The sequence below is a fragment of the Dendropsophus ebraccatus genome, chromosome 8 (assembly GCF_027789765.1).
Source record: "Dendropsophus ebraccatus isolate aDenEbr1 chromosome 8, aDenEbr1.pat, whole genome shotgun sequence".
Lineage (NCBI taxonomy): Eukaryota > Metazoa > Chordata > Amphibia > Anura > Hylidae > Dendropsophus > Dendropsophus ebraccatus.
This window is the reverse complement of record NC_091461.1, coordinates 122,266,539-122,292,834: the sequence shown is the minus strand read 5'-3', so window position 1 is coordinate 122,292,834 and position 26,296 is coordinate 122,266,539. Positions and strand designations below refer to the sequence as shown.

The window sequence follows — 26,296 nt, the reverse complement described above, 5'->3', positions numbered from 1 at the left end:
CGCAGCAAGGAGGAGGAGACATGGCAAGGAAGGTGCGCAGCAAGGGGGAGGAGACATGGCAAGGGAGTTGCGCAGCAAGGAGGGGAGGAGGCGTGGCAAGGGAGGTGCGCAGCAAGGAGAGGAGGAGGCATGGCAAGGGAGGTGCGCAGCAAGGAGGGGAGGAGGCATGGCAAGAGAGGTGCGCAGCAAGGAGGGGAGGAGGCGTGGCAAGGGAGGTGCGCAGCAAGGAGGGGAGGAGGCGTGGCAAGGAAGGTGCGCAGCAAGGAGGGGAGGAGGCGAGGCAAGGGAGGTGCGCAGCAAGAAGGGGGGGAGGAGGCGAGGCAAGGGAGGTGCGCAGCAAGGAGGAGGAGACATGGCAAGGAAGGTGCGCAGCAAGGAGGGGAGGAGGCGTGGCAAGGAAGGTGCACAGCAAGGAGGGAAGGAGGCATGGCAAGTAAGGTGCGCAGAAAGGAGGGGAGAAGGCGTGGCAAGGAAGGTGCGCAGCAAGGAGGGGAGGAGATGTGATAAAGGTGCTGCATGGTAAGGCAGGGAGGAGGCCTTGCAAGGGGTGGTGTGCGGTGAGGCGGGGAGGAGGCATAGCAAGAGGGTGCTACAAGGGGGAGAGAGGTGTGGCAAGGGGGTACGTGGCAAGGGAGAGGAGGCGTGGCAAGAGGGGGTGCGCAGCAAGGGGGGAGGAGGCATGGCAAGGGGGTGCGTGGTAAGGGGGAAGGAGGCGTGGCAAGGGGGTGCACAGCATGGGGGAGGAGGCGTGGCAAGGGAGTGCAGTAAGGCAGGGAAGATTATTGGCCTCCTCTCACACCAGATTTACTCCTGCTTGCAGGCGTCAATCATGGTGGAAATCTACACCGGCTCAGGTGTACGGCAGGTACAGGTGAGGCCGAATTCACTAAGAGACAAGCGCCTCTTAGTGAATCTGATGGGGCCTAATTTAGGACACTGGTCTTAATAAATGTCCCCCATTATGTTCATCTTTTCGATCATTAAATCTCTTTCTGTTTTTTTGCTTCCTTCCCCAGCATTACAGCGACGGCCGCCAGCATCGGGGCAGCAGGGATTCCCCAGGCCGGTCTGGTTACCATGGTGATCGTGCTGACCTCTGTTGGTTTGCCCACTGATGACATCACCCTGATCATTGCGGTAGACTGGGCACTGTGAGTACATATAATAAAGAGGACTTACTATCTCTCCCGATGTGCCAGTTTTACTGTCGACAAAGTGTCACTGTCCTTAAAATCTTTTTTGCAGAAATGAATAGTACAGGCAATTTTAAGAAACTTTGTAATTGGGTTTATTAGGCGAAAAATGAATTTTTATCATGAAAAAGCAGTTTGAAGCTCTCCCCCTGTCTTCATGGTTTTCCTATAGAGAGAGGGAGATGAGGCACCAAAACAGGACAACAAAGAGTTAATTTACAGCTACATCACCAGGCTCTCTCCTCTGATGTCACCACTGACCTCTCTGACCTCTGAATAGCTCCCCCACTGTGTAATCCTTTGTTTTCTGTTCTCTGCTGTCGACATTTCTGCTCCGTCTCTTTCCCCCCCTCTCCATAGCACAGACAGGATCCGACTGATAAAAAAAAGAGTCAAGATTTCCTGATTCTGAGCAGTGGACGGAGAGGAGAGGGGACCTAAAAAAAGACTTTTTTTAATGCAGATAATGGCATACTTGCCTAATAAACCCAATTACAAAGTTTCTTAAAATCGCCTGGACTATTCTGCAAAAACAATTTAATGACAGTGACACTTTAAAGGGCTTCTCTAGGCTTAAAAAACAGGGCCGCTTTCTTTCAGAATCAGCACCTCTCCTGTCCTCAGGTGTAGGAGTTTTGCAGCTTAGATCCATTGAAGTGAATGAAGACGAACTGTAATACCGCACACAACCTGAGGACATGACGTGGCGCTGTTTTTGCATGAAACACCTGTTCTTTTTCTAATCCTGCATAATTCCCTTTAAATTCCCCAAAACTCGAGCAAATTCTGTTGTTCCTCCTGGAAATTTATAATTACTTTAGCAACTAGGTAATACCGGTTGTGGGTGTGTCCTTACTCACTTTGGTTATGACCTATCAGTGCTGCCGATAGTGCCGGACTGTGCAAGGTCACACCCTATTAAAGGGGTTGTTCACCAAAAATAGTTCTATCAAAACAACTGGTGTCAGAAAGTTATATAGATTTATAATTTACTTCTATTTATCTGTCTGCAGTCTTCCAGTACTTATCAACTGCTGTATGTCCTGAATGAAGTGGAGTATTCTCTCCAGTCTGACACAGTGCTCTCTGCTGCCACCTCTGTCCATGTCAGGAACTGTCCAGAGCAGGGGAGGTTTTCTATGGGGATTTGCTGCTGCTCTGGACAGTTCCTGACATGGACAGAGGTGGCAGCAGAGAGCACTGTGTCAGACTGGAGAGAATACTCCACTTCCTGCAGGACATACAGCAGCTGATAAGTACTGGAAGACTGCAGACAGATAAATAGAAGTAAGTTACAAATCTCTGGACAAATTTGAAAGAATTTTTTTTCATGGTGCACATGGTACACAGAAATAATAAAACCCATTTGACAATCCGTTCTTAGATTTCCAGGGACGGCACAGTGGAAATTTAATGGGGAAATTAAAAAAAACAAACAAAAAAAAACAGACATCAAACTCTCCAGTGAAGCTCAAAAAGTGGAAGTTGTTTTCTGGCAGCTGAATAGACGTGTAGAGATGAGCGGGGATCTCTCCTCCATCCTGTGATTCAGGCACAAGTGGGGAGCAGACGTCTCCTCCCGTACAGATGTCTCCTCAGACGCCACGTTCAGTATTCGCCTCCGTGCAGAATATAGTCACAGCGTTTATGGCGGACATTCAGCGGGTCTGTAGCCGGAGGACTCCCAGCGGCCATTGCTGTCCCCATATCGCGGCCTCAGGTGTTCTGATTCCAACAATGTTTATAATGTTTGGTGTCGTCCCTCTCTTCCTGTGATAGAAGGATTTTACCGTTTGTTTGACTTTTCACTTTATAGAGGAATGGACGGGAATCCCACAGCCTCCTAACCACACCCCTCAGTCTCCTAACCACACCCCTCAGCCTCCTAATCACACCCCCTTAGCCTCATAACCACACCCCTCAGCCTCCTAATCACACCCCCTTAGCCTCATAACCACACCCCTCAGCCTCCTAATCTCACTCCCTTAGCCTCCTAACCACACTCCTCAGCCTCCTAATCACACCCCTCAGTCTCCTAACCAATCCCCTCAGTCTTCTAACCACACCCCCTCAGCCTCCTAATCACACCCCCTCAGCCTCCTAATCACACCCCTCAGCCTCCTAATCACACCCCTCAGCCTCCTAATCTTACCCCCTCAGCCTTCTAACCACACTCCTCAGCCTCCTAACCACATCCCTCAGCCTCCTAATCACACTCCCTCAGCCTCCTAATCACACTCCCTCAGCCTCCTAATCTTACCCCCTCAGCCTCCTAATCTCACCCCCTCAGCCTTCTAACCACACTCCTCAGCCTCCTAATCACACTCCCTCAGCCTCCTAATCACACCCCCTCAGCCTCCTAATCACACCCCCTCAGCCTCCTAATCACACCCCCTCAGCCTCCTAATCACACCCCCTCATTGTGTATTGCAGAGACCGCTTTCGGACCATGATTAATGTTCTCGGAGATGCGTTGGCAGCGGGGATCATGGCGCACATCTGCAGGAAAGACTTCGCCAAGCAGAGCGATGAGGTAAAGGTAACAAAACCGCTATTTAATAACATATAAAGTACAAAATACAGATACACAGATGGTTCTCAGGATCATTGGGGGGGGGGCGGAGGAGAATGGAGGAGAGTGCATGATTGGCCCCGCTCTATTAAAGTGGAACTCTGGTGAAAAAAAGATTGTTCTCAAATCAACTGGTGTCAGAAAGTTATACAGATTTGTAAATAATTTTATTTTAAGAATGTCCAGTCTTCCAGTACTTATCAGCTGCTGTATATCCTGCAGGAAGTGGTGTATTCTCTCCAGTCTGACACAGTGCTCTCTGCTGCCACCTCTGTCCATGTCAGGAACTGTCCAGAGCAGGAGAGGTTTTCTATGGGGATTTGCTGCTGCTCTGGACAGTTCCTGACATGGACAGAGGTGGCAGCAGAGAGCACTGTGTCAGACTGCAGAGAATACACCACTTCCTGTAGGACATACAGCAGCTGATAAGTACTGGAAGACTGGAGATTCTTAAAATAGAATTATTTACAAATCTGTATAACTTTCTGACACCAGTTGATTTGAGCACAATCTTTTTTCACCAGAGTTCCACTTTAACTCTCTATAGGACCTCAAAAACTGCTGAACTCACTATCAGAAGCCCCATAAACAATCGATGAAGCGCTGGCTGAGTATGTATGCTGGCACTCCGCTCACTGGAAGGTATTAGGGATCAGCGTTCTTGTAATCTTTGGGGGTCCCTGTAGTTGGACCCCCACCCCTAAACCAGCTATCACCCACTCTGTGGATAGGCCCTGGGATTACCATTATATATATATAATCTGTACTGTGTATACCACTACAACTCCCATCATGCATGGACGGCCAAAGCTTTAGCTCTCTAGACCTGCTGGGAGTTGTAGTTCTGCAGTAGCTGGAGGGCACAGGGTGTACACTGCTCTGTATATAGAGCTGATCTACTGTTATTGTCCTACGCTGCCCCCGTAACCTCCAGACGTCTCCCTTGTCCCCAGAGCTGACGCTCAGTCTTATTGCCCCCCCCCCCCTTTTATTTCCTCGCGTCTGGTAACGTTTTTTTTTTTTTTCTATTTTTTTCCTGATCTTTCAACCTGTTGTGAGTTAAAGCGGAAATCTGGAAATTCTTTGACTTTGGGCGTATCTGACAGGAAATCAAGAGACATTTACATTAACCCTTTCTGCGCAGGGCGATGGGGTTTATAGGATCAGACGGTGGGACGTTGTGAGCCGACATCCCCGGAGCGGATGATGAGACGTGAGCCGCGGTATCCGCTGGCTCCGGCGCTCACAGGAGGATCAGTTACATCTCTATCCACAGTCTATAGGGAGCGACGCTGATCCCCAATCACTGGAGGAGTTAATTCAGCTGCTTCAGTACAATCTACAGGGCGGGATAGGAAGGAAGCCGGGGGCCGTGTATCCATGAGGGAGCACTGGGCGGCTCTGGGACGGCTCAGCTGGGCTCCCCGGGGCCTCAAAGTGGCTTTAGCTTTTTCCCAGTGCAATAGTGCAGTTACTTTGCAGCATCCAGTAAAGGGATTGTTCAGCAAAAAAAAGTTTTTTTTCCAAATCAACTGTTGCCAGAAAGTGCCAGAGATTTGTAATTTACTTCTATTAAAAAAATCTCCAGTTTTCCAGTACTTATCAGCTTCTGTATGTCCTGCAGGAAGTGGTTATTCTCTCCAGTCTGACACAGTGCTCTCTGCTGCCACCTCTGTCCATGTCAGGAACTGTCCAGAGCAGCAGCAAATCCCTATAGAAAACCTCTCCTGCTCTGGACAGTTCCTGACATGGACTTTTGGCCTTTTTTTTTTTTTTTTTTTTACTCAAGTTCCCCTTTAAGGCCACCATGGCAGCCTATTGATCTGTTTGCCCAGCCATCAATTACAGATCTCCTTGTCCTCTGTTATGAGGACCCTGCAGCGTGTTTCTCTAGAGGTTATGTGTATGTTCTATGTATATTTGTGCGCGCCCACCTCTTGCCCCGGGGCTGGCAGAATGTATGGTGAGACCTTCTGTTGGCACCAGGGGCCGCATTTGCATTGGCAAAACATGTTGGATAGACAACTACTGTTTTAGTCATTCAATTACTCAAGTGCTACGTAGTTTTGAGCAGAGTTCCCAAACTGTTTGGCAGCGGCGTAGCTACCATGGAGGCAGACCACGCAGCTGCTATGGGGCCTGTGCGGCCTGCCTCCATGGTATTAGCCGCAAGATGACCATTCATCCCCCAGTAGCATATCAAGAGCGGCTCACACATACACCTCCATTCGTCTTGCAGCCATTGGTTGATGCAACCACCAATCTGGCCTCACCGTTACCGCGTTCACCATGTCACTCACTTCCTTTTGTCTTCTTCAGGTTCCTCTTATTTGTGAGACCAAGCCGATAAGCATCCACCAGATCATGGCGTACCAGCGGAATGGATGCGTGAAGAGCCGCAGCGCCCCTCACCTCTCTCATACGGCGCAAGAGTTTCACCGAGTCCAAGTGGATCCTGAGCCCGACGCTCCGGAACCATCCGATAAAGCCGCGGATAAAGATCACTGTACGATAGAGATCAGCGAACTAGAGACCAATGTGTAACCACAGGATCTGGCTCTTCAGGAACAGAGCGGGGCCCTGTGCGCACCGGGCGGTGGGATGACCACGATGTATGAGGCATCACTGAGCATGACCACTACAACCAGAGACGGAGGGCACCTCACACCGACCACACAGAATACCTGAAGGACTACGTTATAGACTCACATTAACTGACCGCCAACTCGGAACGATCTCACGGTTAGAAGGACAAACGTTGGGGACGGTTCTCCATTGTATACAACTCCATCCAGTTGCCACCATAGTTACGCCGCATTATCCGCAGTGCAGATATATCACATTATACGGACGTTTACATGAATAACCTCATTCGGGAAAAGAAGTTTTATATAAAACTATGTGATTTATTTGTGTTACTAGAATAGAAAAAAAAACTGGTGCCTATAATCCTCTGCTTGAAATTACACGTAACTGCGTGGTGTCTTGTACGTCTTAGGGCCGTTTATTTATCGTAATATGAAGTCTATGGGATAAAAGGGGAACTCCGGCCAAAATATTTTTCTTTCAAATCAATTAGTTTCAGAAAGTTATACAGGTTTGTGATTTTCCAGTACTTATCAGCTGCTGCATGTCCTGCAGGAAGTGGTGTATTCTCTCCAGTCTGACACAGTGCTCTCTGCTGCCACCTCTGTCCATGTCAGGAACTGTCCAGAGCAGCAGCAAATCCCCATAGTAAACCTCTCCTGCTCTGGACAGTTCCTGACATGGACAGAGGTGGCAGCAGAGAGCACTGTGTCAGACTGGAGAGAATACACCACTTCCTGCAGGACATACAGCAGCTGATAAGTACTGGAAGACTGGAGATTTTTAAATAGAAGTAATTTACAAATCTGTACAACTTTCTGAAACCAGTTGATCTGAGAAAAAAAAGAAAAAAAATTTCACTGGATTTCACCCGTTTAAAGTTATGATGATCAGACTGATGGAACTAGAAATCGCAGGTGAACACCACATTTAAAGGGACAGGACAGGATTAGAAAAACATGACAAATACAGCGCCACACCTGTCCGCATGTGGTATTGCAGCCCACCTCTGATTCCTTCGATGGAGTCGGGTGACGACCTGTGGACAGGTGTGCAACAAGCGTTATAAGAAAGCAGCCATGTTTTTTTTTTTTTTTTTGTACCTCCCCTTTAAGATGTAATATATGAACCTGTCCAAAAAGTCAGGCACTGGACCCTGGATCCATGTCGGTGATGTTTGGTGTATTATGGGAAGTCGTGTGAGTGCGGCTGTAAGGACATACGACCGTGGCCGACTTTCCATTGCTGCTTGTAAAACTGATATTGTTATTGAGATTCGACTCCTGGTTGCCTCCATTATTACTACATTATATTAGAAGGCACATGGGGATGGGGAGACTTTGGTTTGTTTTGGTTTCTTATCTCTTTTTAGGTAATAAAATGATTGGGAAAGACCTCGGTTGTTCTTCTTTTCCATCCAGTCAGAGGCCCCTGAAGAAGAAGAATATACAGGACCCCTGCTAAGGCTGGATGACAGCAATGACTATTAAAGGGGAACTCCAGTAAAAAAAAAATTAAAATCAGCTGGTGTCAGAAAGTTCTATAGGTTTGTAAATTACTTCTTTTTAAAAATCTCCAGTCTTCCAGTACTTATCAGCTGCTGTATGTCCTGCAGGAAGTGGTGTATTCCCTCCAGTCTGACACAGTGCTCTCTGCTGCCACCTCTGTCCATGTCAGGAACTGTCCAGAGCAGGAGAGGTTTTCTATAGGGATTTGCTGCTCTGGACAGTTTCTGACATGGACAGAGGTGGCAGCAGAGAGCACTGTTTCAGACTAGAGAGAATACTCCACTTCCTGCAGGACATACAGCAGCTGATAAGTACTGGAAGATTTGAGATTTTTTTTTAATAGAAGTAAATTACAAATCTGTATAACTTTCTGACTTTTTTTTTTTTTTTTGTTGAACTACCCCATTAAATGAAACAAACAAAGGGTAAATCTTCTGTGACCGCCCTTTACATTATATTCCTATGTCTGGTGATCTAAGGACACTGAAATCCTCTGTGAGAGTTGGGTGGGGGTGGGGGCACGGCTACACACGGGATCCTGCTCTATCCCTTATTTTAATGATTCAGACAACTTTTTATTTTACAAACTTTTCCACTATAAACCATGTGTGAGTGTGAGTGCAGAATTAGAGGGGCTGGTGAGGTCTCTGGGCGCAGGTCATTCCAGGACGAGAGAACAACCCAGGACTTCACCGGGTCACATCTGCCATGTATAATATATATACTGTATGTGTGCCGATCCCCAGAGTGCGGAGCACAGCGCTATGTAAGGAACCACGCTCCATCTTACATTGTGCTGAACGATACTTTATACTAGTGTTATACCAACCACAATGGCATGGTGTCTGTCTGTAACATGTAACATGCCTGTGTATGTGGTCATAGCCGCTATGGTGGGCTCCACAGCCAGAAACCACTGATATCAGGGTGTAAGCAGAAAGGGCTGGGCCCCACAGCAAACATTTGATTGGGCCCCCCCTCCTCTTCTCCATCCCACTGTAGGTGTTTGTTAGCCCTCTGCCTAGTATATATGTTAGGCCGTGATATCCCTCCCCCCGGTAGATAGTGCCCCCCGTGAGTATCCTGCCATAGATAGTGTACCCCATGGTAGGTATCTCCCCTAGTATCCTGCCATAGATAGTGCCCCCCATGGTAGGTATCTCCCCTAGTATCCTGCCATAGATAGTGCCCGCCGTGGTAGGTATCTCCCCTAGTATCCCGCCATAGATAGTGTCTCCTAAAATAGGTATCTCTCCTAGTATCCCCCCCCCCCAGTAGATAGTGTCCGCCGTGGTAGGTATCTCCCCTAGTATCCCTCCCCCCCAGTAGATAGTGCCCGCCGTGGTAGGTATCTCCCCTAGTATCCCACCATAGATAGTGCCCCCCATGGTAGGTATCTCCCCTAGTATCCCGACTCCCCAGTACATAGTGTCCCTCATAGTAGGCATCTCCCTGTATCTCCCTACTGGATGACAGCTAAGGAGGTCCAGTGTATTGCAGGGATGGGCCCCCTGATGTGGCGGGCCCCGTAGCAGCCGCTATAGTAACCATGATACACCATGCGCACAATACTCCATACATGCTAATATACAACCATCTAACCAGTTACTCCATACAAAGTCACCTTCATCCGTACATTGAGCCCGACCATCGGAGAATCCCTGGGATTTAGACATATAGCGAGGGGGGGCTGCTTATTGTTTCGTTACCTTCTTTATCTATGAGGTGACCCTGTGACCGAGCGCCGGGGCACAACCTGTTCTGCTTGCATTGGACCCATGGAGCAGCTCAGACTTAGCTCCGTATTACATGAAGCGATTATCGGCCGTACTTGGACGTGCAGTTCTGGCCGTTTTGTGTAATTTCTCATGCACAGTGTCGGCTGATCGTTGCCTTTCTGCATCAACCAATTATAATTATAGCAACGGTCGGCTGTCTTGTTCCCTATTCACATGTAATAGCACCGACAGCGGGCTGGGAACAAGGACAGGTCAGTGCTCCTAAATATCCTACATATGTCTGGATCTAATGCAGCTCATTACTACGCCATCACTCATGATCACTGTCATCCAATCCTCCACACTCATCATCACTTCTCTTTAGCCCCTGTAGCCTGTTTTCTTCTTTTATTTTTAATTTGTTGAGTTTAGGTATGTTGAGTATACTTTTTTTTTATAACTGACCTTCCACGCTTGCTAGCAATATATTTTATATACAACTTATTGGGAACAACTAACATCTTTTGCCCCACTCTGCGTTCCTTTCCATTGGCTGAAGACTATTTTACATTTTTTAGACTTGTGCTGATATTTATTTTAGAAAATCAAATTACAAGATGATTCCATAATTTTTTTCCCTTAGAATTCAATGATTCCACATGATTCCTCTATCACGAAAAACATCTGCCATTCATTAAAATCATTTTCTTTTATTTGTTTGTGGTATGTTGTACAAAGCCAGAATGTTGAGTTATTAAAGGGGTATTACATTCTAACATAACTTCTGATATGTTGCTGCCCATGGTGAGATGAACAATTCCTTCCATACTTGTTATTATCTATTCAGTCTCCTTCCCCCAGTTCTCGGCTGCTGCTTTGTGCTGAAGACACAAAAATCTGTCTGAGCTTTTCTCTCCTTCTCCTCCTCCCCCCTCCCTTCCAAGACAGCTTGTGTAAACAAGTCCCTGGCAGGCTGTATCTGCAACATTGTAGTAATTTGTAATGCTGGGAGGGTTAATCATAGTGGGGGAGATTTATCAAACTGGGGTAAAGTGAAACTGGCTCAGTTACCCCTAGCAACCAATCAGATTCCACCTTTCATTCCTCACAGATTCTTTGAAAAATGAAAGGTGGAATCTGATTGGTTGCTAGGGGCAACTAAGACAATTCTCCTTTACACCAGTTTGATAAATCTCCCCCTGTGAGTTCATTAACAATTTGACCTCATATTAACCCTCCCAGCATTACAAAGAAGCTACAATGTTACAGACACAGCCTGCCAGGGACTTGTTTAAATCAGCGTCTCAGAAGGGAGGGGAGAGGAGGGGAAGACAGAGAGAAAAGCTCACACACAGATTTTTGTGTCTTCAGCAGAAACCAGAGTGAGAAGTGCTGAAAGGAGAGGGCAGGGTGGCTGTTCCCTTGACCTCATGTAGATGACAGTCACACTGTAAGACAGTCATACTTAAATAAAGACATTTTTGTTGTGCCACTAAGGACTTAAAGAAGCTACTCCATGATTTATTATTTCTTTTTACATATATAGAGCAGCATAGGGTATTACTACAGGATAATGTACAGATTCTTGTGCCAGGAGGGACCTGAAAGGTGACAATGTCATGTAGTTCACAGACCACTTCCTGAGACACATAAATCCATGTAATTTTCTGGTGGTCTGAGTGCTGGTCACATGACCCAGCCACACTACTGAACTGTATGGAAGCAGCAGAGCGGGAATGAAACAGATGGCACTGTAGGAATAGTGGTGATTGTGCAATATATTGGCAAAAAAGATGAACCCGGAGTGCTTCTTTAGGCTAATAAAGCTCCATGAACACACAATTACCAAGGAACAACATGGAAGTCTAAGGGTCCATTTACACAAAAAGATTATCTGACAAAGATTTGAAGCCAAAGCCAGGAATGGATATGAAAAGAGGAGAAATCTCAGGCTTTCCTTTATGACCTGATCTCTGTTTATAGTCTGTTTCTGGCTTTGGCTTCAAATCTTTGGCAGATAATCTTTCTGTGTAAATGGACCCTAAGAAAAGACTGTCCCACCTTGTTATGGGAATGTGAACACTGGCTAAAGCCAAGACGTCAGGCGGCTGTAAGATGTTATCGCTTACGTTAAGGGACTACCAACCTGTACATAACAGTTCACAGCTGAGGGTCTGCTGCAGTGTATCAGTCTCAGTATGCTTCCATATAACAGCTCTCAGCTGTGATGGTGCGGAATTACAGAGTATATGAGAAAGTTACAGAACGTCATCCAGTCATAAAGCTTTCTGTACATCGGTCTGGGCAGCCCCTTTAAATACTGTAGAAAATCATATTATCATATAGAATCATAAGAATAATGATAGCTATAAAAATAATTTATGTGGGCCGGATTACCGTACACTTCAGTAACCGGACGTTACGAGACTCTGGTAGTCCGGGAGATTCGAAGCTTCAGTCGTCTACTGATTTACCCATAACCTGAAATAAAATATACAAATATAACAAAAGCCAGCTTTTGTGGGGTCCGTGGAGGAGATGCCTCCTCATTCGTTCACTGCCAGAAGAATCCACGACGCTCAGCAAAGCCAGACGAGAGGAGGTGAGAGAAGGCCGATCCTGAAAGACACGAGGCAGGAGTCACAGTCACCATACTGCTGCTCAGTGAGTGCTGGTCACATGACCCAGCCACTGTATTGAACTGTATGGAAATAGCAGAGCTGGATTGAAACAGATGGCACTGTAGGAATAGTGGTGATTGTGCATGATGTACACGAGGCAGCGTTGGAACCACAGTGACCATTGGGGAAGTACTGAAGGTACTGCTGCTCACATGACCCAGCTATTGTACTGAACTGTATGGAAGCAACAGAGCTGGAATGAAGCAGATGGCACTGTAGGAATAGTGGTGATTGTGCATGATGTACACGAGGCAGCGTTGGAACCACAGTGACCATTGGGGAAGTACTGAAGGTACTGCTGCTCACATGACACAGCCATTGTACTGAACTGTATGGAAGCAACAGAGCTGGAATGAAGCAGATGGCACTGTAGGAATAGTGGTGATTGTGCAAGATGTACACGAGGCAGCGTTGGAACCACAGTGACCATCAGGGAAGTACTGGAGGTACTGCTGCGCACTGAGTGTTGGTCACATGACCCAGCCACTGTACTAAACTGGATGAAAGCAGCAGAGCTGGAATGAAACAGATGGCACTGTAGGAATAGTGGCAAAAAATATAAACCTGGAGTGCCTCTTTAGACTAATAAAGCTCCATTAACACAGAATAACAGATGAACAACACAGAAGTATAGGATGGACATGAGGCAGTGTGAGAACCACAATCACAATCGGGGAAGTACTGGAGGTACTGCTGTTCACTGGTGTTATTCTGTCCCTCTGTGGTGCACAGCTATTTCTCATTCTCTCCATCTCAGGGGGTAGGGCCAGAGCCGGATTGTTTGCCAGCAGTACTGACATAGTTACTTCCTCCCTTAGTCGTCTGGCCGATTACAGCAAAGAGACAGTATAAAGAGACAGTGATCACTATATATAGACAGTCATTATGACAGGCAGAAAGGTGTAGAGACGCAGGGCCCCCTCCCCTGCACCCCCGGGCTCCTTCTCACTATGAGCTTAGGCTGCTTCCTGCTCCCATTCAATGACGGAACAGACAGCTGCTGCTGCAGGGGAAGAGGAGCCACTGTAACCAACCTGAACAGCCCTGAGCTTCCCTCCAAAACAAGGTAGTGCACTTGTGTGTACGTATATGTACATGTGGGTATCAATCAAAGGTGTGCTATGGGGCCCAGTCATTTCTAGTTATGCCGCTGACTATTATAGATGGAATATAGGGGAAGAAGCCATTACTGATGCACAGGATCTGCATGGTGCTGTGTCAGTAGCAGACATAAAAAAAAACTACAACAGCAGAGCAAGGCAGGGGTTACACTAAACACTGAGCTTCTGCTGAAGACAAGATGGAGAATTAAAGGGACGGGAAGGAAGAGATTAGATACAGGAGGCAGCACTGTGTAGATACGGTGGCATCATAGCAAAGAAGAATGTTGTACTAGAACTGCTGTATAGATGAGAAGGAAGCCGTCATTTACCTTTCAGGGACAGTAAGGATCCTCTGGAGAACTTGCAGGTACACATTATCTTTAGTACAGATGACATGACTAGCCCTGCCCCAACTTCTTGTGTTTTGTCTTGCTATGTCTCTTACCACATGTTGTAATTCTAACACAGACCATTTGGGGTTAACGTTTGATCTGCTTTTTTTTCTTTTTTCATTTTAAAATTGCGATGAACATTTTTTTTTTGTTTTATATTAGTCTGACAAGGAGACTTAATCAACATAATTTTTGATATGTTGTGGCCATGGTGAGACTAACAATTCCACTGGACTAAACTGCATGAAAGCAGCAGAGCTGGAATGAAACAGATGGCACTGTAGGAATAGTGGTGATTCTGCATGATGTACATGAGGCAGCATTGGAACCCCGGTCATATTAGGGGAAGCACTGGAGGTATTGCTGCTCACTGACTGCTGGTCACATGACCCAGCCACTGTACTGAATTGTATGTTGCTGCCCATGGTGAGACTAACAATTCCTTCCATACTTGTTGTTATCTATTCAGTCTCCTTCCCCCAGTTCTCAGTTGCTGCTTTCTGCTGAAGACACAAAAATCTGTGTGTGAGCTTTTCTCTCTGTCTCCCCCTCCTCCCCCCTCCCTTCTGAGACAGCTGATGTAAGCAAGTCCCTGGCTAGCTGTATCTGCAACAATGTAGCTTTGTAGCATTCAGATTGATTTCTGGAGTCGGTTAATTCGGTCGACGGCCATGAACATTGATACTCACCACTATTATTTTCCATCTCAATTGTCTTTTTGTGTATCTTCTTCCTTTTCCTTCTTTGTGACTTTAAACGCTAGATTGTTCTCAATGTCTAAGACCTGCAGCTTCTCCAGCCCCTGAAAGGCGGACTCCGTCACCGACTGCGGGGTGAGAGTATTGAACCTGCCGAAAAAGATTTACTTAGGTAATCTCTAGAACTAACGAAGTGGACTTCATCAGAGGAGGTGACATGGTGTTACCTGAGGAAAATACCCTTTAGGTTGGGAGTGGCCTGAAACGCGCTGTCGGGCAGCATGGAGATCTTGTTACTCTGGAGATACAGGTATTCGAGGTTCTCTGGAAGGTCTGGTGGGACGTAAGTCAGCAGGTTTCCTGATAGGTCGAGCAGCTAGAGAGGGAGACATATTTCTTTTTTGTTGAAATCTGTAGAGTAATGAAAATGCCACTCCATCTACTCACAAGACATTGGATGTGTACCTCATGAAGAAGTCGGACTGACCTGGAAACTCGTCGTATCCATTTGTAAAAAAAAAAAAAGAAAAAGACTCTTGAATAGTAGAGTGACGTAATGTCCAGTAACGTTCTCCAAACTAGAATGCTCAGCATTTAAATCTCCCGACAGCTAGGGCTGTCAGGAAAACATGGATACTGCCTATGGCCTATAGCTGTATCCATGTTTTCCAGGACTTCCTTGGGCGGCATCCAACTTCTCCAGCCAGGAGTCAAATGCCGAGTATTCTGGTTTGGAGAACATTACCGGACCTGAACGGTTCTACAAGTCCACTCTACTATTCAAGAGTCTTTTTTTTTTTTTTACAAATGGATACAATGAGTTTCCAGGTCAGTGTGACTTCTTCATGAGGTACACATCCAATGTCTTGTGAGTAGATTGAATGGAGCAGTAACAGAGCATGCATGCTGCCACTCCCTCTCTATTGGATTTGTGAAATGTTTAAGGAAGGTCCAAAGACATTGAATGAAGTGAAGGCTCAGCATGCGAGCTGCCACTATCAGCATGCGAGCTGCCACTCTACTGGATTATATCTATTTGACATCCATCGTACAGTCCACCACTGATCCCCAACTTACGCCATATTTTGATGATAGGAGGTAACATTTAATCTTGGAGTAACCACCTTAAAGGGGAAATGCAGCAAAATAGAAGTAGTTTACTTCTATTTAAAAAATCTCCAGTCTTCAAGTAGTTATCAGCTGCTGTGTGTCCTGCAGGAAGTGGTGTATTCTCTCCAGTCTGACACAGTGCTCTCTGCTGCCACCTCTGTCCATGTCAGGAACTGTCCAGAGCAGGAGAGGTTTTCTATGGGGATTTGCTACTGCTCTGGACAGTTCCTGACATGGACAGAGGTGGTAGCAGAGAGCACTGTGAGAACTGTGAGAAACTGGAAAAAATACACCACACCCTGCAGGACATGCAGCAGCTAAGAAGTACTGGATGACTGAAAAAATGAGATTTTAACATAAATCATAAGATCCACATGGAATATGATGATGATATAGAGCAGAGGTAGCAAACATTGGCTTTCCAGCTGTTGTAAAACTACAACTCCCATTATGCCTGGACAGCCAAAGCTTTAGCTCTCCATGCATGATCAGAGTTGTAGTTTTGCACCATGTGAGGGCCAAGGTTCCCTACCCCTGATATAAAGTTAGAGTACTCTCACCTGGAGACTACTGAGCTCCGACCACGCCCCGGTGTAGATGGAGCCGATCTTAAGTTTATTGTTTTTCATATAAAGTTCCTTAAGTTTCGCCATCCCGGCCAGCGTGTCTTGCGGTATGGAGCTAATCTCATTGTCATTTAGTCTCAGGATTTCCAAATTTTTGGGGAGACCATGAGGCACAGATCTCAAAAAGTTGCCGGACAGCTCCAAGGTCTTGAGGAGCCTCAGTTTTCGGAAAGCGTCTTTATGGACGGAGCTACTCATGATCTTGTTGTATCTCAGGTTCAGGTCCTCGAGGAGATAAGTGGTGGCAAAGTCATCCTTAGAAATCCCAGTGATCTGATTGTGAAGGAGCATGAGGGTCTTGACCCGGCGTGGGAGCCCCGCGGGGACCTTCTCCAGCAGGTTGTTGTAGATGTGAAGCGTGTGTAACTTCTTTAACCCCAGGAAGGCGGCTGGATGAATCCCCCGCGCCCTCAGCTTGTTGTTGTGGAGCAGAAGATATTCTAGATTCCTAATCTGAGTCAGAACGTCGTTAGAAATATTCCGTATGGAATTCTTCTCCAGGTGGAGGATGACGATGTTACGGGGAAGGCCGCTGGGAATGTGCGACAAGTTATTGCTCGAAAGGTCAAGATATTCCAATCTGTTTAGGTTCCTACAGGGATGAGAAGAACATCTGATGTAGTTTGGAAATTAGGATCTACAACGTTTACTACTAAAATATAATGGAAGAAGAACGCAAGGTCCTCAAGATGTTCTTAAAGGGAATCTGCCGACACCCAAGCCTTACATAAGGTGGTAATCGTGTGGTGTAGCCAGCAGTCCCCTGATGAGCATGGTATCTGTTGGTAATTTGTCCGTGTAGTGGATTATGCACAATCTCAGGTCTCCTATTGTAATGAAGAGTCAAAGAGGAGTTGTGGCTGAGTGTTTGTGCTGCACTCTGCCATGCCTCACCCCTCTTCTTCTTCATAAATAATCAATGCTGCCCAACCTCCTGTTCGCTCAGCTGGTAGCCAGTGTCTCTGCTGCCCAGCCTCTTGCTCACTCAGCTGTCAGTCAGTGTCTCTGCTGCCCAGCCTCCTGGTCTCTCAGCTGTCAGCCAGTGTCTCTGATTGCAGATCAGTCCTCTGTAGGCAGTTTAACTTAACTTATAACTGAATCTCTGATCCCAACTGTGTCTAGAAGTAAATTACCTGTCTAGAGACCAGCAACAGTTCTTTCTTCGGTACGAATCCCCTGATGGAAATGAAATGTAGTTCTATATTTTTTTTTTTTCTCATTATTGTATCATTATTAAAAGTGCAAAGAATTCCCAATCAGGTCCAAATTAGTTTTAAAATAATGCAAAAGATACATATAGCTTTTTTTCTCATCATTGTATAAAAAAAAAAAAAAAAAAACTAATTTGGACCTGGTGGGAATTCTTTGCACTGTTAAAATTGATATGATAATGAGAAAAAAAGAAAGACAAATATTTCATTTCCATCAGGGCAATTGAACCAAAGAATGAGCTGCTGGCAGTTCTCTAGACAGGGGAGTTACCCCTAGACCACAGCTCCAACACAGGCTAGGACATTCAACTATATGTGATTGCAGATCAGTCCTCTGTTGGCGGATACTGACTGACAGCTGAGCAGGAGGCCGGGCAGCATTGATTATTTATGAAGAAGAGGGAGAAGGAAGGAGTGGTGAGGCGGCCAGAATGCGGCACAAACACTGAGCCACAACTCCTCTTTGACTCTTCATTACAGTAGGAGACCTAAGATAGTACATAATCCACAGCACTGACAAATTACTAAAAGGCACCATGCTCACTAGGGGACTGCCAGCTACAGCACACAGTCAGCACCTCAGGTAGGGCCCGGGAGCTGACAGATTCCCTTTAAAATGTCCACATTGAAAAAGCTATTATTGGTTGGTGTAGAAACTTTGTTGGCAAATGTATCCATATAGGCTCTGTATATGTTGGGATACAAACGGTCAAGTAGGGTATTCACCTTATTACTGAATTCTAGGACAGGGATGAGGAACCTTCAGCCCCCCCCCCCCTATTATACCGGGACATAGAAACTGTAATTCTGCAACAGCTGATGGGGTCCCCATCTCTGGTCTAGGAGCTCTATAACTAAGGGCCCTATTACATGGAGCGATAATCGGCCAAATCCGTGTAATAGAGACAACGATCATCGGCTAATCTTGTCTTTAGGTTCGGACCTAAAATCATCAGCCGCCAACCGCGCAGTACTGTGATAGCTATGAGTGATAGCGATGCGCGGCCGACGGCCAACGATTACATAACTGTTATACATTAGCTCTCCCCGTTTGCAGTCTCCACTTGCCCTCTGCTGCAGCTTAGGGGCAGGATCTGAGCGGCCAGTGATTGGCTGAGCAGTCTGTGAGCTCAGAGACCGCTCTGAAGCGAGCAGAAGGCAGGAGAAGACCGGGAGCTGTGAGGTAATGTATAACCGTTTAGGGCAAAGGAATGAAAAGAGAAATCTGATTGGTTGCTAGGGGCAACTGAGCCCGTTCTCCTTTACACCAGGAACCTTTGTTCCTACTGAATTGATGGGTTCTATTCTATATATTCCCATAAATCTCCACTTACACGAAGGTCTCGTTATTCATTCCCTCATTGGAAAGGAAGTTATTTTGCAGGTAAAGTTCACGTAGACCTGTGAGGTGGCTGAAAGCTCCTGCCGGAATCTTCTCCAATCTGTTATTCTGGAAAAGAGAAATATATTTTCATACCCAGCATGCAATGAGCCAGAAGAAAGAGCGATGTGCACATGTAATGAAGGTGGATGATCCTGAACCGCTTAACTCTTACCGGAGAAGATTTCATAAGTCTTATACTATGTTAGGGTCGTGACTTAAAGGGGTAGTGCGGCGCTCAGAATTTATTCACAGAATAACACACATTACAAAGTTATACAACTTTGTATTGTATGTTATGTCTGTGAATGGCCCCCTTCCCCGTGTCCCACCACCCCCACCCGTGTACCCGGAAGTGTGGTGCGCTGTACTCACCTGTCACGTGGCGACACCCGTCTCCGATCTTCAGCGAATGACGTCTCCTTCGGGCGGCCGGCGAACAGCTCCGACTGTCCCGAATGTCGGCCGCCCTCTGCAGCGTCATCCGATGCTCGGCCGCGATTGGCTGAGCATAACTGTGCTCAGCCAATCGCGGCTGAGCACAGTTGTGACGCGGCGGAGGGGGGACGGGCGGCCGTCCGTTCGAAGATGACGTTTGGCACAAGATGGCGGACGGCCCTCGACACGGATCAGGTAATGTATAATGCACCACACACTTCTGGGTACACGGGTGGGGGGGTGGGACACGGGGAACGGGGCCATTCACAGACATAACATACATTACAAAGTTGTATAACTTTGTAATGTGTGTTATTCTGTGAATAATTTCTGAGCGCCGGACTACCCATTTAAAGGGATTGTGTCACCGAAATTTTCTGTTAGTTGTTCTGTTGTTCTTTTATTCTAATCTGTTTCTGTTTTCTTAATGTAATTTTTTTTATTTCACTTTTTGTACATTGTTATGGGGGTGGCCATATTGCCTTAGCTGTTTTTAACGGCATTTAGTGACATGCTTTACAGCAAGACTCATAGATATAGACGACAATAGATAGACTCTGTCCCCTTGAGATGAATGTGAGACATTACTGAGCGCGCTCTGTGACCTGTGAAGAGGTCATTCCACAGGGAGCTGCTATTGTCTCCTCTATCTACTGGTGTCACATGACGCTGCAATGCTGTACAGATCACTTTACTGCAGCCTCCTCTTATCACCACAGACACAACAGGAAGTCTAAGGGTCCTATTAGATGAATGATTACTGATTAATGGTTAACGACCACAAACGAGAGTGGGCTTTGTGCTATACAACTGCCAAACAGCAGCTAAAGGGCAGAGGGAGCTGGTGCTCATGAATATCCAGGACTATACAATAGAGAGGACTAGTGTGCATTATTTGGGAGGAGATCTCTAAATCAGCTTCACAGAACAATGTAAGTGATCCATAGATCTGTTCAGCTTCTCTGTCACTAGTTTAAGCTACCCTGAAATAGATCAGAGGTTGTCTGACAATTAAACACTCTAGCCAGGAATTCAGCCAATTCTTTTTGAGCCAAAGCCAAAAGTCAATCCATCAGGAATCAAATGTATATGTCCTTCCTTTATAATTCCCATCCGTTTAAAAAATAAATAAATAAATAAAAAATACTGTTTGTAAGAACATCCTACAGGTGGTAAAATAATCTTAAAAATAGGTTTCCTCATAGGATAATCACTTTAAGGATCCTATATTCAGGAAAAAAATCATCTGAACCCATCAATTTCATTAATAAATGATGACAATGGAGAGGAGTGAGCAGTACCCAGTCCTTTTGTTCTCTGAGAGATAAGTCACAGTCAGAGGAGTCCGGCAGTGGCTTCTCCCTCCTCCCTCTGTTCAGGACACAGGATTGCTTAGGCCAGCCGAATGTCCCTACATATGGAGGAACCTGTAGAGGTAGCAGATGACTGGCGGCTATCACCGGTGTATGGGCGTTGCCTACCTCACAACTCGTGCCGCTGCCGGAGAACTTGGCAGCGAGGGTCTGATTCCCCTACAGCACCGCCACAGGGGAGATGAGTCATTACACCGCCGTGCCCATAGAGATTAATGGGATCTCTGTATAAACAGACCTCCAGAGCAAGAGAGGCCTTACTGCCAATGGATGAAGTGTCCAAGTCACAGACCCCCAGATCTATTGGCTAGAATACCCCTTTATAGCCCCTTTAAGGCTTGGTTTTAGCCAAGTGTATTCAGGGAGGACAAGGGGGGAGGGTGCCATCTTGTAGATGTCTATGTACTGACAGACGTCACTCCAATGCTCCCTGATACCTTGAGGTGCAGCTTATAGAGTGCGGGGGGCAGGTTCTTTGGGACGAGTCTCAGGAAGTTGCTGGACATTATAAGGATCTCCACATTGTCGGAGCGGTTGAACACGTTGTCCGGTAGACCGGCGTCCGTCAGCTTGTTGTTATGGAGATACACGGACCTGATGAGAGAGAACATCACACACCCTCATTGTGGCACCATCACATCCTAAATTTACTATCATCCTTTATAATTTATATATTCCAACCTGAAGGGGCTCCGCACACATCACTGCCCTGTGACATCTCTGTTTATTATAAGAGATGAGTGACACTCCGACCCCCGATCGTTCTGTATTTGATTACCGGTGGCTGAAGAGGTCGCATACAGCCATAGGGAGTCCAGGAAAACATGGATACAGCCATAGGCCATAGGCTGTACCCACCAGGACTCCCTAGGGCGGCATTATTATCTCTGTACTGTGACGTCACTGTGTGTATTATGCCTGTACCGTGACATCACTGTGTGTATTATCCCTGTACTGTGACATCACTGTGTGTATTATCCCTGTACTGTGACATCACTGTATATTATCCCCCCTGTACTGTGACATCACTGTGTATATTATCCCTGTACTGTGACATCACTGTGTATATTATCCCCCCTGTACTGTGACATCACTGTGTATTATCCCTGTACTGTGACATCACTGTGTATTATCTCTGTACTGTGACGTCACTGTGTGTATTATGCCTGTACTGTGACATCACTGTGTGTATTATCCCTGTACTGTGACATCACTGTGTGTATTATCCCTGTACTGTGACATCACTGTATATTATCCCCCCTGTACTGTGACATCACTGTGTATATTATCCCTGTACTGTGACATCACTGTGTATATTATCCCCCCTGTACTGTGACATCACTGTGTGTATTATCCCTGTACTGTGACATCACTGTGTGTATTATGCCTGTACTGTGACATCACTGTGTATTATCCCTGTACTGTGACATCACTGTGTGTATTATCCTGTACTGTGACATCACTGTGTATTATCTCTGTACTGTGACATCACTGTGTGTATTATGCCTGTACTGTGACATCACTGTGTGTATTATCCTGTACTGTGACATCACTGTGTGTATTATCCCTGTACTGTGACATCACTGTGTGTATTATGCCTGTACTGTGACATCACTGTGTGTATTATCCCTGTACTGTGACATCTCTGTGTGTATTATCCCTGTACTGTGACATCACTGTGTGTATTATCCCTGTACTGTGACATCACTGTGTATATTATCCCTGTACTGTGACATCACTGTGTATTATCCCTGTACTGTGACATCACTGTGTGTATTATCCCTGTACTGTGACATCACTGTGTATTATCCCTGTACTGTGACATCACTGTGTGTATTATGCCTGTACTGTGACATCACTGTGTGTATTATCCCTGTACTGTGACATCACTGTGTGTATTATCCCTGTACTGTGACATCACTGTGTATATTATCCCTGTACTGTGACATCACTGTGTGTATTATCCCTGTACTGTGACATCACTGTGTGTAGTATCCCTGTACTGTGACATCACTGTGTGTATTATGCCTGTACTGTGACATCACTGTGTATTATCCCTGTACTGTGACATCACTGTGTGTATTATGCCTGTACTGTGACATCACTGTGTGTATTATCCCTGTACTGTGACATCACTGTGTGTATTATCCCCCCTGTACTGTGACATCACTGTGTGTATTATGCCTGTACTGGGCCTTGCCGCTCCTTCTCTCTGTATATGACGGGATGTTTCCTATTATACGCTTCTCTCCATATGTTCTCAGTGCGGGAAATGTTCTTAATATAAAGCTGAAGCCTCGGTCCTGATGTCTTTAGCGTCTGTGCAGGTTTATATCGGGTCACTAAGGATTTATTTCCCCCAGAAGGTAACACGTGGTATACGGCTGGCAGCGACCCGCTGTGACCGCTCAGTACAGGAGCAGAGGTTACTACAGGAAAGGGTTAATGGTTCATAGGGAAGCTGGACAAGTGACAAAACAATATGATGGAAGCAAAGATAATAGAGAACAGGTTTCCTATGGAGCACAATAGAGGAGCCAGCACACCAGCTCCATGAACTGCTTTACTTAAAGGGATTTTCCATCACTGGCTTATAGGAGGACAATTGGACATGTTATTATAGCGGAGTGATGGACTGTGCCGAATCCATTATCCTGAGGAGGAGTGGAGCCGATTGATATAAGAGGGAGTGATAGTATATAGTATATATAGTATATATAGGAAGGAGTCCCAAGACTCCCAGTCGTGAGCAGCCCCCCCCCCCTCCAGTATAACTGGGGACGATGGACCAGGTCTTCTAGACTTTGGTAACTCCAGTTTATATAAAGAGGAACCCTACAAGAAAACTACTTCTAACCTGGATCTGGGGACCCGCTCTTAGTTTTTATTAGTTGAAGAATACATTATGTTATTTCAGCATAGTAGACAATATGACTATAACTGTGTTCATTGATCAGCCATAACAATAAAACCACCTGCTTGTCTTGTGCACAGCTATGACCCATGAAGGCCCGGACTCTACAAGGCCTCGGGAGGAGTCCTGTGGTATCCATTAGTCAGGGATAGCCATTGCTCTCCATGTGCGTCAATGAGCCTGCTGTCCTTCCTTGGAATTATTTATGGTGGGTACTCATCCCATAAAAACGGTCATTTAGTACTTGCTCCCATGGGCAGCCCACCAGGCAGTTGCCCGCTGCGTCACATTGTCAGTCCGGGCCTGCTCCCACTTATTGTCCAGTTATCCCTGTTTGGCCATTGTCACTGTTACCCAGCTCCTTACATTTCCTTATTTGTCCTTCTCCCAACTCATAAACTTCAAGAACTGACTGATCACTTGTTGTCTTGTATATCCCGCCCGACAGGAACCATTGTCATAGAAACATAGAAGATTGTCGGCAGAAAAAGACCAGGTCCATCTAGTCGGCCCTTTTAGTATTTTCTTTCTTATTATCGTTGGATAGATATATATATATATCCCAGGTGTGTTTAAATTCTGTTATTGTAGATTTACCAACCACCTCTGCTGGAAGTTTGTTCCAGGTATCTACTACTCTTTCAGTAAAATAATATTTTCTCACATTGCTTCTGATCTTTCCCCCAACTAATCTCTCACTGTCTCCTCTTGTTCTTGTGCTCAGTTTTTTTTAACTAAAAACACTTCCCTCCTGAACCTTATTTAGTCCTGTAACATATATAAAGGTTCCCATCATGTCCCCCCTTTCCCGTCTTTCCTCCAGACTATACAGATACAAATCCTTAAGTCTTTCCTGATGGTTTATACCTCACACCCTCCACCATTTTTGTAGCCGTCTTTGGACCTGTTCGTTCTATTTTATCAATGTCCTTTTTTTAGATGAGGTCTCCAGAACTGGACACAGTATTCCAGATGTGGCCTCACCAGAGCTCTATACAGCGGGATCACAATCTCCCTCTTCCTACTGGTTATACCTCTAGCTATACACCCCAGCATACCATTATATATATATACACCCCAGCATACCATTATATATATATACACCCCAGCATACCATTATATATATTATATATATATACACCCCAGCATACGATTTGCTTTCCCCACCGCCTGGTTGCACTGGTGACTCATTTTAAGGCTGTCAGAAATCATTACCCCTAAATCCTTCTCTTCTGAAGTCTTTTCCAGCCCAGCACTGCCGATGTGATACTCGGATAGAGGATTTCTCCTCCCCAAGTGCATTATTTTAGATTTGGAAACATTGAACTTCAATTTCCACTGTTTGGACACTTATATAGCAAAGCTAAATCATTTTCCATATTACTGACACCTCCAGGAATATAAACCCTATTGCACACTTTTGTCATGAGATAATCAATGTTATTAGCTTCACCTGTCAGTGGTTTGAATGTTGCTGGTGTATACTGTATACTATAATACATCAGGGTATATACTGTATACTATGATACATCAGGGTATATAACGTATACTATAATATATCAGGGTATATACTGTATACTATAATATATCTGTGTATATACTGTATACTATATCTGTGTATATACTGTATACTATCATACATCTGTGTATATACTATCATACATCAGGGTATATACTGTATACTATCATACATCAGGGTGTATACTATCATACATCAGGGTATATACTGTATACTATAATACATCTATGTATATACTGTATACTATGATACATCAGGGTATATAACGTATACTATAATATATCTGTGTATATAATGTATACTATAATATATCTGTGTATATACTGTATACTATCATACATCTGTGTATATACTATCATACATCAGGGTGTATACTATCATACATCAGGGTATATGCTGTATACTATCATACATCAGGGTATATACTGTATACTATCATACATCAGGGTGTATACTATAATACATCAGGGTATATACTGTATACTATCATACATCAGGGTATATACTGTATACTATCATACATCAGGGTGTATACTATCATACATCAGGGTATATACTGTATACTATCATACATCAGGGTGTATACTATCATACATCAGGGTGTTGGGTTCTCTTGGTCTCACCTTAGATTCGGTTTATGTCCAAAAGTCATCCCATAGATCTTGGTGATATAATTGGCGGCAAAGTCTGCGCTTATTAGAGAGCTTGGGAGGAACCTTGGCGCCAATGTTAACTAAAAGTAACAACAAAGGAACCAGTTACGGCATCATTATCATCATCATCGTCACCATCATCATCATCATTGTCACCATCATCATCATCGACAGCAACAACCTGTCCGGTCCCCCCTCACCCACAGCAAAACTTGATGTACACAGTAGATGATTTCCTGATGACATATTCCTACTGATACTGGGACAGACCGTATATAGATACATAACCAACATAAAACCTTTACAACCTTCCTTCACTTATCTTGTACAGGTCCTTACTATCTATTAGTGTTGAGCGGAGAGGCCGAACTGGGCCGCATCAAACTTCTGCAGCCACATGAGCCAAAAGCCGAGTGCTCGGGGTTCAGAGAACGTTGCTGAACCCAAACGGTCCGACCTCTCCAATCATCACTCATACATTGTCATCAATTCTACAGGCCTGCAATCACATTTTGTCAGCATTTTCTGCTTGTTCAGCACCTTCAAAGAACTTTCCCTGGTGATTTGCATTCTTTCTCATCTTTAAAGGGAATCTGTCACTAGGTTCATTCTGCCTTAAA

General features: G+C 45.4%; 2 protein-coding genes across 7 annotated transcripts in view; one reads left to right on the top strand and one right to left on the bottom strand.

The window, feature by feature from the left end:
- SLC1A7 (solute carrier family 1 member 7) overlaps positions 1 to 6,876 on the top strand; it is a 54,187-nt gene extending 47,311 nt beyond the window's left edge. For 4 of the 5 annotated variants that reach the window (XM_069981633.1, XM_069981637.1, XM_069981635.1 and 1 more), the window contains 3 exons: positions 1,017 to 1,151; positions 3,627 to 3,732; positions 6,085 to 6,876. In XM_069981633.1, the coding sequence (XP_069837734.1) occupies positions 1,017 to 1,151; positions 3,627 to 3,732; positions 6,085 to 6,309 (466 nt within the window). In that variant the 3' untranslated portion in view covers positions 6,310 to 6,876. The remainder of the gene's footprint in view (positions 1 to 1,016; positions 1,152 to 3,626; positions 3,733 to 6,084) is intronic. The other variant, XM_069981634.1, reaches the window with a different exon arrangement.
- Positions 6,877 to 11,798: 4,922 nt separating this feature from the next.
- The window catches only part of PODN (podocan), a 35,098-nt gene continuing 20,600 nt past the window's right edge, over positions 11,799 to 26,296 (bottom strand). Inside the window, exons 5-11 of one of the 2 annotated variants that reach the window (XM_069981627.1) lie at positions 25,647 to 25,756; positions 21,028 to 21,184; positions 18,733 to 18,848; positions 16,122 to 16,779; positions 14,679 to 14,827; positions 14,443 to 14,601; positions 11,799 to 12,058 (exon numbers count right to left, since the gene is read on the bottom strand). In XM_069981627.1, the coding sequence (XP_069837728.1) occupies positions 14,460 to 14,601; positions 14,679 to 14,827; positions 16,122 to 16,779; positions 18,733 to 18,848; positions 21,028 to 21,184; positions 25,647 to 25,756 (1,332 nt within the window). In that variant the 3' untranslated portion in view covers positions 11,799 to 12,058; positions 14,443 to 14,459. Of the gene's footprint in view, positions 12,197 to 14,442; positions 14,602 to 14,678; positions 14,828 to 16,121; positions 16,780 to 18,732; positions 18,849 to 21,027; positions 21,185 to 25,646; positions 25,757 to 26,296 lie in introns of both variants that reach the window. The other variant, XM_069981626.1, reaches the window with a different exon arrangement.